The sequence below is a fragment of the Lycorma delicatula genome, chromosome 6, assembly GCF_047948215.1.
Source record: "Lycorma delicatula isolate Av1 chromosome 6, ASM4794821v1, whole genome shotgun sequence".
In the NCBI taxonomy this organism is placed as follows: Eukaryota; Metazoa; Arthropoda; class Insecta; order Hemiptera; family Fulgoridae; genus Lycorma; species Lycorma delicatula.
The window spans coordinates 149,272,655-149,287,915 of record NC_134460.1 but is presented as its reverse complement, the minus strand read 5'-3'; the positions used below and the strand labels follow the sequence as shown (position 1 = coordinate 149,287,915).

The 15,261-nt window shown below is 27.9% G+C and overlaps 1 protein-coding gene across 8 annotated transcripts in view; it reads right to left on the bottom strand.

Annotated features, from left to right (window-relative positions):
* The window catches only part of wde (Fibronectin-III type domain-containing protein windei), a 73,302-nt gene that overhangs the window by 4,963 nt on the left and 53,078 nt on the right, over positions 1–15,261 (bottom strand). For 6 of the 8 annotated variants that reach the window (XM_075368816.1, XM_075368815.1, XM_075368821.1 and 3 more), the window contains 3 exons: positions 13,131–13,247; positions 8,768–8,995; positions 490–598 (listed from right to left, as the gene is read on the bottom strand). In XM_075368816.1, the coding sequence (XP_075224931.1) occupies positions 490–598; positions 8,768–8,995; positions 13,131–13,247 (454 nt within the window). Of the gene's footprint in view, positions 1–489; positions 599–7,192; positions 7,323–8,767; positions 8,996–13,130; positions 13,248–15,261 lie in introns of those variants that run through there. The other 2 variants (XM_075368823.1, XM_075368822.1) reach the window with 2 other exon arrangements.

The window sequence follows — 15,261 nt, the reverse complement described above, 5'->3', positions numbered from 1 at the left end:
GACTATGAAACCATATTTGTTAACAGGATTTTTTAATGCATTCAAAAATCCAATAGAAAGGCTTCATGTACTACCTTAAAGATCAAATTGAAAAAAGGTATTTAATTTTAATTTAATACAATTCCTTACTCTTTTCTTGTTACATAGACACTAACAGCAACAAAGAAAAGAAAAGAATTAAAGCATTAATAAAGAAAAAATCAGAACCTGAATCACGGCAAACCAACTGTTAACTCTGTTAACAATATTCTGTTATCAGTTAAAGAGTGATAAATCATCAGTGAAATAGCTAACTATTAAAATTAATAATTATATAATCACAAAAGCGGATTTTTTAATTACCCACAAAAATCTTCTTTTGATTCTTCCACGATTACACTATTTTATAAAGACCCCAGAATACATACTTGAAAAGTATGATAATTTCTTGAAAAAAAAAAAATATATAATGTAAGATTACAAAATAAAAAAATAAAAAATAATAATTACCATTTGTTGTTTTGCTGACTTTCAAGATAGGTCTTGGAGGTGCAAGCAGCCAACCAGGCTGAGCAAGTGGTGTAGGGCATGGAGGCAGTGGGGCAGGATGCATTAGTGGCTGAAAAAAAAAATCAATAATTTAACTCTTATTATTAAACAAACAAAACAAGATTCTGCTAAAACTCTGTAAACTGAAAAATTTTTAGAATTACATCAATTTGTGTTTACTTCAGATCCTTTTATATTCTGACACATCAAAGATTTGGAACAACCAAACAACAAATGAATTAGACTTTTCAAAAGAAATAAAACATAAAAAATTAAACTGTACTTAGATTAAATTATAGTAAGATGAAATAACAGAAAAAAGTTTATATTTAAAAAATGAAATAATAGTGAGTTATGTCAAAGACAGAAAACAGCATACTGTAGGAAAAATAAATGAATGATCAACTTTTTTTAATGTTTTCACCTTACATTAGAACTTTAGCTAAAAATGAATAACTAACTAAATAAGAAATTTCATTTTTTAAAGCAGGTAAGTCTAGAGTCTAACTTTTTTTATAGTTCTACGTCATAAATGGTGTTCATAAATACAAGTTAGCAAAACACCTGGTTAATCTTAAAATGAATTATAAAATATTTAGAACATTGTAGGGAAGTTTTTTTTTAATAAGCACAACTTTTTAAAAAATAGACAACAGAAAATAAGTCACTGCTATGAGAATACCGTTTACGTCATACAATAATACTATTTACATTACTAAATAAGAAAAATATGAGGCCAAAAAGGCTAGTTAAAACAATTGGTTAAAAACTATTTAAGAGAGAGTTCACTTTCTAAAAATTTTAAAAATGTTTTTAATTAAAAAATTAAATATTTTTTTATTAAATAAGGTCTAACACAGAATTTATAATAATTTAGCATATAAACAGCAATTAAGAGTTAAAAAAAAAAAATAATAGCACACAAGGTCACCCAGCTCCAACAAGATGTTAAGGATAAAGTTTTTAAGTTGAATAATAGCCTTTTTTTCAGCCTGCATAACTTAAGATTTCACATAGGTTGCACCTACTGTACAACAACTTTTACACATGACCACTCTTCTATCATTTGAATATCAACATCAGTCTTTGAAATTAAGGATCTTCCTGAATACATTCCAAATATGCAGTTTTATACTCGATTCACTTTAACAGATATCCTGTTGTAAACAAACCACATGGAGTTGTAATAGAACTGTCTCAAAAGTAATGAATACAAATTATACATTTTGAAGTTTTCTTTTATTGCCAACTGAATAAAGCTAATTACAAATAAATTACACAGCACGTACCATTTAAAGTTATACTGCTGTTGACAAAACAAAACAGATCATGAAAGTATTATATAAGTACTGCTAAGGACTAACAAATTGAGTCACCTGGTACATTAACACATAAACAAAACCACACACCTGCAGTAAAATCTCATAACTATAAACAACAGTTAGGATTAGCTCTTACAATGAACACAGCCTTTTTAAAGAAGGCCTTTTTAAAGAATCTATTTTATCTCTTTGCATTAAAAGAAATGATAACACTACATTTCTTAATAAATAATAATTTTTTATTTACTTAAAAGTCAAATTACGATAAATTAATTAACTTATAGAATGGACAAACTTACCCACTTTTCATAATTTGTTTATTTACTTATTTCAAAATATACAGGAAAAATCCCATCGATACGATTAAATTATAACAATAAAATAAGTAAATGTTAGGTAAAAATTCAAATTAATCATTCCCATCACAAAATATGTTTTGAAGGTAAATCAACAAAGCAGTAATTCTCAACCTTTTTGGCCCCATGATCCCAAAACGTAAAAGAAATATGTAATAAATATTTTGCAACCCCTCTTCAAAAAAAATGAACTAGTTAAAACTATTTAGCTGTGTTGATAGCAATGGGTATGAACATACATATAATGTAAAAAAAACATGAGCAATTTACAGGTCCCAACTTGAGTACGTGCACTCTATAATTTGGTCTGCTTGCATACCATTCACTGTGAAAGCGTCACGTACAGACATGCATATGATACGATTGAACACGCCATGCTCTCACAGTATAAAAGAGGTGTAAGGGATTGCACAACGCAAAATAGTATTGAGATTTCAGTTTTTTAGTGTGCAGCCAAATGGTGTAACTGCTTTGTTTGGTTTTTTTTTTCATTAGATTCTTATGCAAAATGGATAAATTTCTGAAAAATCCAAGTGGACCATGTACATCCAGTGAACTGTAAAAAGCCAAGATTCTACAATGATATTATTTAAATTATGGTTTTACCTCATTGGGTAGCTAAATGCATTAGTTTTCTTTCAAATCCTCTCCAATAAAACTATGAAGCCATCAAAATTAATTTGACTTAGAAACTAAACATCCAGATCATAAAAACAAACCCTTGGAATTTTTCAAAAGAAAATTACATATTATGAGAAATCAACAAGCTTCTATTTGTAAGTCAAATCATACTGATAAAGGTACCCTAGAAGCATCTTATCTCCTACCATTAAGATTAGCTAAGATAGATGTACAAATCCCATACAATCACAGAAAATCTCATATTGCATGCTGCAATCGATATGGTCAGTGTTTTAATAGGTGTGGAAGAAGACGAAAAAATTTCATGTTTAAACGACACAGTATCAATCAAGGAGAAACGATAACATAGCTGCCAATCGATGTTCGTGAACAGATAATTCAGCAAGTGAATTTAACTTTATGAATCAACAGAAGTGGCAAACATTTCTCCGTTTTTGTTTTGTTTTGTGAGATATGAATGCAATAGGGACAGATTAATCAAAGAAAATAAAAGTATACTGTTTTGCAAATCAGTACCTGGTCATACAACAGGACAAAGTCTTTTTGATGTATTTTTGAAGCTACTAAAAAACATATATTGGACAAAATGTATTGCAGTTTGTAGTGATGGTGCAAAGGCAATAATAGGAAAATCAGTGGATTTCTGAAAAAAAAATCCTTAAATAAATTCCACCCTTCGTCTTATACAAAGAGCAGAATGGACGCATTGCTTCCTTCACAGATATGCTCTTGCCACAAAAAATATGCTGGAAATTCTCAAACAAATTCTTGCTGTAAAAATGGTTAATTTCATTCAAAGTCAACCATGACAGAATATTGCTAAATTATGCAATGAGATGGGTGAAAAGAAAAAATCTCTTCTTTTCCATAAAAGTCAGATGGTTGTCATGAGGGAAAGTGTTAACCCAGTTATTGGAATTATGGAATGAATTTTATATTTTTCTAGGATAAATAAATGCCATTCTTAATGTTTACAGAATAATGAGTATAAGTTGGCTTATTTAGTTTAGATGTATTTCGGCATTTAAATTTGGATGTGAATTTACAAGGGCAAGATAAACACTTAATAAAAATAGAAAAAATTCATGCTTTTAATAAGAAGCTTTATTCACCTTCAAAGAAAAATTTTCATATGTTTCCACTCACTTCTGATTATACTGAGAAACATTTGGATGGAGAAGACACTATTATTCACCACAGTTTGTATAACACGAAGGTGCATTTACATGAGCTAAAAATTCAGTTTAATCCCTTTTGCCACATCTTATCTTTGTGAAAAGGTTTTTCGTCTGTGGTTGTGCTACAAACTAAATATAGGAATTGTCAGTAAATATAGGAATTATCAGTTGAAAACAATTTTCTTTTGTGTATTTTTAACACAGATTCATGCATGGAGAAACTTTTAAATTAAAAATAAACGCAACCATCTCATTGATTTATTTTATTTATGTGTGTACTCATAAAATGTAAGTAAAACTTTTATAATAAATGATTTTTTTTCTCGTAAAATGATTTCATTACTGTTTATGTGTGAAGTTATAGGTTAATATCGCAGCCCTCCTTTCATATTACTTAAGACTCCCAAGTTGAGAAACGCTGCTATAGAGTATAGATTAGAATTATAACAAACCAGTCGCAAGAATGATTACAAAGTATCAGACTATTAATAGTTAAGAGCCACACACAGACAAATAAAAATAGCGATTATTACCTCTGAATAAAGGACCAGCTATGAAAAATCAAACAATTATAGCAATTCAGGACAATTATAATGATAACTTGCTAACTACCAACTCTTTCTGTAGTAGTTTCAATACCAGGTATCTTTAATAAATTAGACACGTTTACAAAATTGTGATCAGACTAATGCATCAGAGAATTAATTCTAAATCTGAGTAACTTAAAAAAGAACCCAAAAATCTAACAATGATAGATCTTGGTGGCCAAGAGTGGTGACCCAATTCATCGTTCTGGAACTGCTCATTTAAGTCTGCCAAAACAGTACATTAGAAGTAGGTGCTCCATCATGCTTTAAGCATATGCGGTATCTTAATGCTAGTGGAACACCTTCCAATAGCAGCAGCAATTACTCCTTACAGAATCCCACATAAACGACTTCCTGTGAGAATGAATGATCCAGTTACCTGAACATAAACTAGGCCACACCACACGCTGACTGTGAATCAGTTTTGGAAATTACATTCTACTATTGTATGTGGGACTGACTTCCTCGTGTCTTTGTTGTGAAGGTGTCACTCATGCATATAATGACATGTATGCATACACATGCATGAAAAAAAATTTTTTAGAAAGATATATACACTTTATTGTCTAAATAACATTAGCAGTTTTTTTTAAATTAATTTTTTAATTTTATTTTTATTTTCAAAACAACACTATTTTTTACATTATTATTACAGTCTGTAGGAAAGCAAACATGCTTTGTATTTGTAATCCCTTCGCTTTCATATAGTAAGTATTAATAATAAAATCAAATTTCCTGAACTTGTGTTTGTTCTTATTGGGTTATTTTACATCATTTTTAAATTAATTCAGAATTAAATTCAGTACAAGTCTTTATTCAAATTTTTGCATTTATTAGCCATTTAACAAAGTTTTTGTATTAATAAACTGAAAAAAAATAATGTATTTTTAGACAAACAATTTTTCTGTTTGAACATTAGATTTCATGAAAACTACTGGAAATAAGGTTCTGGGAACTTTTTCCAATTTCTTAGGTCAAAAAAATCAACAGAAACAATAAAGTTTACCCCGTAATTTGGATTCCTAGTATTTCAGTATAGGTTTATTTCACTCTTTACCCAGCAATCGGGTTAAATCTTTCACTACCCATAACTTGTTAAAGAAGCGTTTCCAAACTCATGTTTATATAACTTTTTCATTATTTTTGCTAGTAGAATGAGCTCAGAAAGTGTCAGTAATATTATGAGAATCACCCTGCATAAAAACGAAAAAGGTGGACTAAGGTGTGAACCTTGACCAATACCTGAAATAGATTTTACTGAATCAGAAATAAATTATTTATTTTTAACATACGAAATTCTATTAACAAGAAAAGAAGCAGACCAACTGAGTAAATTACCATGCATACCAAAAGCATCAAACTTTCTTACAAGTAAATCAATATTAAAAACATCAAAGGTACATATCAAGTCAGTATAAACTGAATCCAAATTACAACCACTGCTAAGAGTCAAAAATATCTTCAGTATATAAACGCAAATATCTTCAATATATTCGTTTGAGTAGATTTTTCTGCAAGAAATCCACGCTGATGTGGTACAATGAATTTCAATACATATGATAAATTTTATTGGAAACAAGGCAGTCAATTAATCTAGCAAAAACATTAAAATTATTAATGGGACGGTAGTTATTATGAGAGACATCACCTTTTTTATGTTTGGAGTTGTAAATAAAACTTTTAAACATTTAGGGAATGTTCCAGTTGAGAGAGGTAAATTAAACAGTTTAGTTAAACGTGGTAAGAAAAAAAGAGCTTTTTTCTAAATGTAATTTGTTAAAGTTATGCGAACAAGACATTATAATTAAAAAATAAATTTTTACTGGTCAATCATTTTTAGTACAATGGAAGTCATATGTAAAAATCAAATTTCTTAGCAAAAAGATTAACAATATCTTGTCCATTATCCACAGATTCATTATTATAGTATAAGGTCAATGGAATAGATTTATGATTATTAATGTACTTTAAATATTTGAAAAAAATTTTAGATTTGGTAAGATTATTCAACCTTACTTAAATATAAGTTCTCATCATGTTGATTTAATAACTTACAGTAATTATGTTCCTTTGTGAAAAAACTACAATAAGAATTTGAGTTATAAATCTTACACAATCTATTATATATTTTTTTGTTAATAATGGCATTTATAGGTTCTTTAGAGAACCAGTTTGGAAATTTGATATCTTTAATCACCACTTTTGGTAATTATGTTTACAATACCAGTTTGGATAAAACTATATACTCATTAACATCATTAATTCTTGAAAAATCAATATTAAAATTAATCAATTTTTTCCAACATTATAGTTTACATTATTAAAATCAAAACAGTAGTCAGTAGTTAACTTATCACTACAAAGATATGGTAAATTAATTTCTAAAGCTGTATGGGAAAGATCACCTTCAAGGATTACTTCAGAACAATGTGTAACAATAATATTTTTAATATTAGAAAATATAAGATCTATTACCTTTACAATTTTTGACAATATTATATTGTATCGATGAGTAATTATAACAAAAAATTTGATAAAGCGAAGGCAACATTTCATATTTCTGAATCCAGATGATATTTCATTTATCAAAGTATAACCAGGTAAATTAGAATCTCCAAGAAGAATCAATCTAACTGAACCAGAACTATCTAAATGTTGCAAAACAGATCCGAATAATGCAGTCAATATTGTAGTAATCATAAGTCATACCTGGTGGGATATAGATCACACAGAATTATCAACAAGTGAAATAAGATTATAACTTAAATAATTTTTTAAAGAAACTAAAACATCACCTCAACTTTTTTTCACCTTTAAATAATGAGCAATCATATTATAATTTATAAAGCCAAGTTCAGAATCACTAATCTCATCATGCAGCCACAGCCACGTCTCTGATAGCACAATATCAGTCACAAAAGGTCCCCGACCTTCATTGAAATTCTAAAATGTGCTCTCGAATGTTCCTGATGTTTTGATAGAAGATATTTATGGAACCATTTATTTCTGATCGCTAGGTAATGAACAGATCTTGTTCTTTATAAAGTCTATACTTACGTTCAGCCTTTGGTGTATTGCGATGAGATTGCTGTTTTTTAGTTAAATCACCTTTAATACCATCAAAATTCCTTCTTTTTTTTTTTGTGAAAACCCCAATTTGTATGCTCCAGAGGTTTAATTATAACTTTTAAAGATCAATTCTTGTCTTTAACAAAATTCTTGCACAAACGAAAAACTTTGATATCATTGACTTCAAATAGAATATATTCTGAGCATTCATTAAATAATTTTTGTACACAGATAAGATCTTTATTGGAAGAATTAGGAGAGTCCTTAAAGTTAAAAATAAAAATGTTCTTTTCACATTCAATACAATCTCTCACTCCACTATAAATATTCTCATTATTAATTTCATAATTTTCTTCTAATATTCTCCTGATTCCTCCACTATGGCCAATCATCCAGTCAAATTCAAAAAATTATTGATGAGGTTATAAATCTTTATATCAACTGAATAGAGTCTATTATCAATTGAAATGAAATACTTATTTATCAAAATCCATAATAGTTGTAAATCTGGATCAAGATTTTCAACAGTTCCCTTCTACAATTCCAAAGAACATCGGCTGTAGTAGATCTCTTTGTTTTTAGCGTTTTTATTGTTTTGGGGGTACAACTTTATCAGTTCTGCAGCACAGATTAGAATTTTGACTAGTATTTAATGAAACTCTCTTGAGCATGATTTACGAAAATAACCACCACAATTTTCACACACTATACCTTATTTAAACACTAATGTGCCATCCTTTGTTTTACGTAGAAAACACTTATGACCAACTTAAGTGCAATAGAGATTTATAAAGCACTTTGTTGATTGAAGTTAAACAAAAATTTGCTTGAATTTGTTACATTAAAAATGAAAATTCAATTAATAAATATTAATAATAAAAGTTAATTTAGTGGTATACTAATATAATTACAAAAGATTTAACACTATGAATTTATTTATTTATAATTGCAATTATAGATCAGAGCAGTAAAAATACTATATTAATAGCAACTGGAACACCACATCTAACCTGGATTTATTATTTTAAAAACATACAATTTAAACTAATTTAAATAAATAATGCATTTCTTAACTAAAACAATACCTGTGACTGCGTGACATTAGGTGTTGTAAGCCTTAATTGTTGAACATTTCTGCCTGGAACGAATGTATTGGAAGACCTAACAACAACGTTGGTAGTCGATGGTGATGTTATTGGCATAACAGCACCGTTTTTCATAATGACTGCTGTTCCAGGAATAGCAAGAGTTTGTGCCTGATTTGAAGGGTTTGACCTACTTGCAACAACAGCAGCTGATGAAACAGGTCGTATCTAAAAAAAAAACCACAATGAATGTACATTAAAAAAATAACACAAATTAATTATTAAATAATTAATAAAATTTGCTTATCTAATTTAGATGAGTTTACAAAACACACTAGTAGCAATAATAAGGCCAAAGAAAGTAATTTAGAAAATTTAAAAGAGTAAAACGGCTACTACATTACAACATGTTAGGTTTAGATTGCTGAATGTAAAAATTAAAAATATATCAGTAAAATACATATAGCACTTTTCTATAAATCAGGAAAATTATACTGATTTTAAAATATGCATGTTTCTTAACACATACATTATTAGTTTCAGGAAAAATTTATTTATTTAATGTTGAATATGACATTGGAACACTTTGAATATTTTTTTCTACATTTAAACTTAAATTCCAGGCTACCATATATAACACATTTTTCTGCAATACACCTAAAAATTTGGAAAACTTATACATAGAAATATTTAATTAGAAGTTGTAAGTGAAAACATTTTTAATCTCAATTTCACAATTTTTTTCTGATAAATGACTTTATTGCATGAACCTTTACATTTAACAAATTTTATTGCAGTTTTTTTAATAATTTTACTGTTTTCATAAATGCATGAGTTAATATAAATTAAGAAAAAATAGTTACAATATATTTATTGTAACTCTTTACTAAAATCTTACTACTTAAAAAGATTTTTTAAAATGTGATCTCAAAAAACCTTATTCGATAATAATTCTGTTCATATATTAATATATGTTTTGTTTGTACAATAATCCAACATTCCACTAAATCAAATCAATATTAAAACTATGCATAAACCACAACGTTTTGCTAATTGGAATCAAATTTTGTATTTTCCACTTTAATGAAGAAAACATGCATATAATATTAACGAACATCTCTTAAAATAAATTTACAAAACAGAAATTCATATTTACATAAAAATAAAACATTTATATTCTCAAAAAATACTTAACATCTTCTTTCAAGATAGTTTTTCTTTTTTAAATGGGCCATTATTTTTAATTTTTAGAGGATTATGAAATCTATTTTATTTATCAGTATGACAATAAAATAAAGGATCATGAAATTTATTTTATTTATCAATATGACAATAAAATAAGCTGATGAACAGTTCAGTTGAATTATGATTAAGTAGTCTACACAGACAACTGAGGATTTTTTCAACTCTATTAAAAACTTCCAAGTGCGTATCGGCATCACTAGAGTCTCCTTATCAAACCCACCAGGTTGGTCTAGTGGTGAATGTGTCTTCCCAAATCAGCTGATTTGGAAGTCAAGAGTTCCAGCGCTCAGCTCCTAGTACAGTCAATTATTTTAACACAGATTTGAATACTAGATTGTGGATACTGGTGTTCTTTGGTGGTTGGGTTTCAATTAACCACACATCTCAGGAATGGTCGAACTGAGATTGTGCAAAACTACTCTTCATTTACACTCATATATATCCTCTGAAGTAATTACCGGAGGCTAAACAGGAAAAAGAAAGAAAGAGTCTCCTAATCAGTTTTAACTTTATAATATGTTCCTTCTAGCATAACATACTTAGATTATATTTGTAAACTTACTTAAAATAAATAAAAAAGGTCTGATTATATTCCCACACCGTATTTAGTCAACATGCACTCTTAAACAAGACTGTAATAATAATGTACAGATTCCAAATTTCAATTATATAATAATAATAATAATAATGATATTTTGGTGAAGATTTACCTGCTGATTTATATTACAAATTTTGAAATAAAATTAAAAAGAAAATGCAAGTGATACAAAATATAAAATTATGTAAACAGTTAGGCAATAACAATGATACAGAACAAGAGTATTTAGCAGATTAAAGGTTAACTTTATGCCTCAGAGCATGGACATTTTAAGTGTGAAGGATACAAAGGGAGAATAAAATATAAACGGCTGAAGGTACATTTAATAACCATTTAGAACCAGTAAATCTATCTAGTTTAATGTTTCTAATTCCAAGTTTACAGACATATTTATTAACAGCAATTGAAATAACAGAATTTTGATCAAAAAAGAGTTAACAAAGATTTAGCATTAACTGTCTGTGTAAGCTAAATTACATTAGATTGAATAAATCACAATCACACCTTCAAGAATTCAAACAGTTCAAGAAATCAAATGATCATTCAAATATCTAAATGTTGGTTTTATTCAGAAGCTTCCTTATAATCATTATAGATGTTAAGAATAGCACATCTAAAATATTTACGATAATTTAGTATAATACAAAACAACTGAAAATAACACATGCAATAATCCTAGATACAACAGCGAGTTCAAGCAGAATATAAGTAGAAGTCAATCTTAAGTTGCTTCGCTCAATTTTTTTGAACGAATCGTATAATTTGTAATAGTAAAATGATATCAGGCAAAATCTTACAGCTTTATACATTTAATAAAACCTGTAATGAGACACTAAAGAAAATAACATCAAAAATTTTTATGAAAAAAATATTTTTTATGAAATAACTTTTAAATACTTTGACAACAGTCTTATAACAATCATGCAGTGATTTATGATTAATTTTAATAGGCAGTTTGAAATGATACCATACTTTGTTACACTATTTTATTAAAGTTACTTATTTGCACTTACTACTATTTTCCATTAAACACATTTCTAAAGATCACTACTTCTTCAGAAAAAATTTTCACAAAATAAGAAATATATGTATAAATAAGAAATAAATACTAGAGATAAACAATTACTATCGTTAAATGAAATAAAAGAGCTACTTTCAAAAGTAATAAATGAGGAATTCATCCTTTATGTCGATGACCAAAATAGTAAATAGAAAATCCGTCTAAAAAAGCAAATTGTAAAAAGCTCTTCATAGATAATAGAAAAGTAGTGAATACATGACTCATTCTAACAAAATCTTAATTGTTATGTTAGGAAGCAATTCGCCAAGCATTTATTTATTAATATTTGTTTCACCGGCATGCCGCTTGAACAGAATAAACATTAGATATAAAGTAATAAAAAAGCTTTTCTGAAGAATTAAGACAACTCGTAGTATCCCACTTTCTACAGTCCAGCCCACTGGAAAAGGTTTAGAGAAAAAAAAGCATCAAATCCATAAATCTCTGCTAATAGATTAAAAGATAATACATTAAAGTTTACTACCAATACATGTTGTTACTGATAAATACAAAATCATTTTTTTTATTATATCAGGCATTTCAAAAGATAGATGAATAGAACATTTATTTTAAATAAGCCATATATACATGAAAAAGCGAAACAACTGTAAAGTTGAGTAATTCTATGAAAACTGATTAGTATAAAAACTTTACGAAGGGGCAAAAAATTAAATTATGAACAAAAATAAAGATATATAATGCAATTATAACATAAAAATATACCTCCACTAAAATAAATGTGAAATGATTATAATAAATTTAAAATAATGAAACTACAAAGAAAGGTGTAAGCAAGACATAAAACCTTTTAAAATTGTTTTAAAAGAAAAAAAACAGGATAAAAGTCAATAAAATAAAATGTTTAGCAAGTTTACACCTTTGAATAATTAAAATAGTAGTAATAAAATTATGAATGAAAGCAATAACACTGAGGGCAACTATCAAATAATAGATCTGATAAAATGGAAATGAACTATAAATGAATAATAGTGGAATTTGGAAATACTTATATAAAGTGTTTACTTAAAGATACCGCATTACAAGAAAGATTTCAATTAAAATATCTATACATAGATAATAAGAAAATTATAACATTTTTAAACAATAAATTTTCAATAAGAAACTTTTTAACAATTAGAAACATACTGAAACGCCTCCTAATGCCCTTATTTAAGCCGTACCTAACATTATATTAAATCAAAACACTACGCACAAGAATAGCAGGTAAGTAAATTTTTAGAATGTTAAAGAATTCTGAAGAGAAATTTAAAAACACTGGCTATTATACCACAGTTATATAAAATAAATAAGATAAAATGATTAGACAATTTTTATCGATAATTTGTTCACAATTAATGAAGGAACTGTTAAAAAGAATATGCAATAATAAAAATTAAAGGAATCGTCAGTTTGAGTACCCAAAAAAGTTTTGTCAAACCTAGACAAAATTTATCAAGTACCTGAGCAGTGCCATTTGGTGTAGTAGCGGTAAGAATCAACTGCTGCCTTTGATTTCCCTGAACAGCCTGCATGGCTGATGTCGGTACTAAATACGTCATCCGTTGCCCAACAGCTGTCTATAAGAATATAACCAATAAAATTACTATACATTAAGGCAAGAGTACTACAACAATGAGTTAAATACACATCCATAAACATTCAATAACCCTGCTCACTAACATTTTTAACAATAATGAATAATCCCTAACACAATAATACAGGAATTTATTTTAGCCACATAAGAAAATCACAAACAAAATAAAATAGATTAAAATAATGAACGAATGACAACAATTATGACGTTAAAAAAACCTCTAAGAAATTTTTTCATGTAGGAAGGAAAATTACTTATGATCAAACTTAATTTGTTAACACTACAGAAGAATAAACGTGTAAAAAATCAATAACATAAAATTTACCACCAAATGTTAAGTAGAAAGAAGAAAAAATTTAATAAAGTTACTCTTTTCTACTAACAAATCAAAAGTATTTTCAGAAAAAAAAAAAATATTCTGTCTAATACTTTAGATGTATATATATATATATATTTAATATGAATGTTACCACTAGATTTCACCATTATTTAATAACTACATTTATATTTGCAGCAGAGCTGTAAAATTATAACTGGGACTATGGATACTTCAATCACATACAAAAACACAGATATTCCAACACTCAGAAAGTCAATTCCATACAAAATAAATGTTCAATAAATAGAGACAAATGGTAATACCAGTAAAACTATTTTTAAAGAATAAACTGAAATTTTCTGATGTTCAAATTGACACCCCTTATACATAAAATAATAACTGTTCAAAAACAATTTCCATTATTATACCTCATTTCTTAATTTCATATATTTTTCTTTTTTGGGTACTGATTGAAACATGTACAGTAAAAAAAGAAAATGCTAACTTTCAAAATGTATGACTTTTACATTTTGAAGATATAAGAACCAGCTGAAATTCACTCATGTTAAAAAAAGAGTATGGTGAAAAGTGTATTAACTGTGCAAATATTTATAAGTGAATTAAATAGTTTAAATCAGGCAGAACAAAGAATTTTTGCACTGGAAGAATCAATTGATGCTTTGCATGTTAATGATGCTTTGCATCATGTTAATGTTCTCATTATACGCAAGAATGTCACAGGAATAAAAATTTGGAAAATCGCTGAAATTTGTAGTGCAAGTATTAGAACTAACTATACATTCCATCTATAAGTTGAATTACCACAATAAGTTAAAAACATGTTCAAAATAGATTCTGAAAAAGTAGACTCAAAATCATATATGATACTTACAAAATACTTTCTAGCGGAAGGTAAGATCACATAATAAGTTGTGATAAAACTCGGTTGATTACTTTGAGTCGGATTCAAAATATCAGTGTAAGGAAAAATACCAGATTTTGACCATCAGGACAAGTCAAAACCTACACATCGGCTGGTAAAGTGATGATAATGGTATTTTGGGACTACAAAGGCCCAATTTTAATGCAATATTTCAGAAGAGTAATATGTGATCATCAGACATGCCAGAAAATAAAATTAAACTAACAATAAGCAGGAAATGTCTCGTTCTCCTTCGATAGGTGTAATTCTACTAGATAACACCGGCCCTACACTTCTTAAAAGAGGTGAGAAGCTATTCAAAAAAGGATAGAGTATTGCTGCCTTATCCTTCTTACAACCTCTACCTCATACAATCTAATTTTTTTGTTTGGCCCTGAGGAGTTTTCACGCAGTACTGTATTCGGCAACAATGAGCAGGTAAAAATGTGATATGAGAGTGGTCCAGATAGAAAGGTATTATTGAAATAAGAAAGCTCATAGAAAGATGGAACAAATGCCTAAGTGTAATGGAGATTATGTTGAAGAGTAGTGTTCGTTAGTTTTATTGTCATTATTTAAATAATTTTTTTCTACAGTCATTAGTCTCTTTAATTATTGAATGACCCTCACACCAAATAGATACCCAGATATAAAACCTACTTCATTACTTAATACAGTATTTCTATACAATTTCCATACAATTTTATACTGTATTTTCTATACTCATAAATACCGATGGAAAACAAATACTTAAGA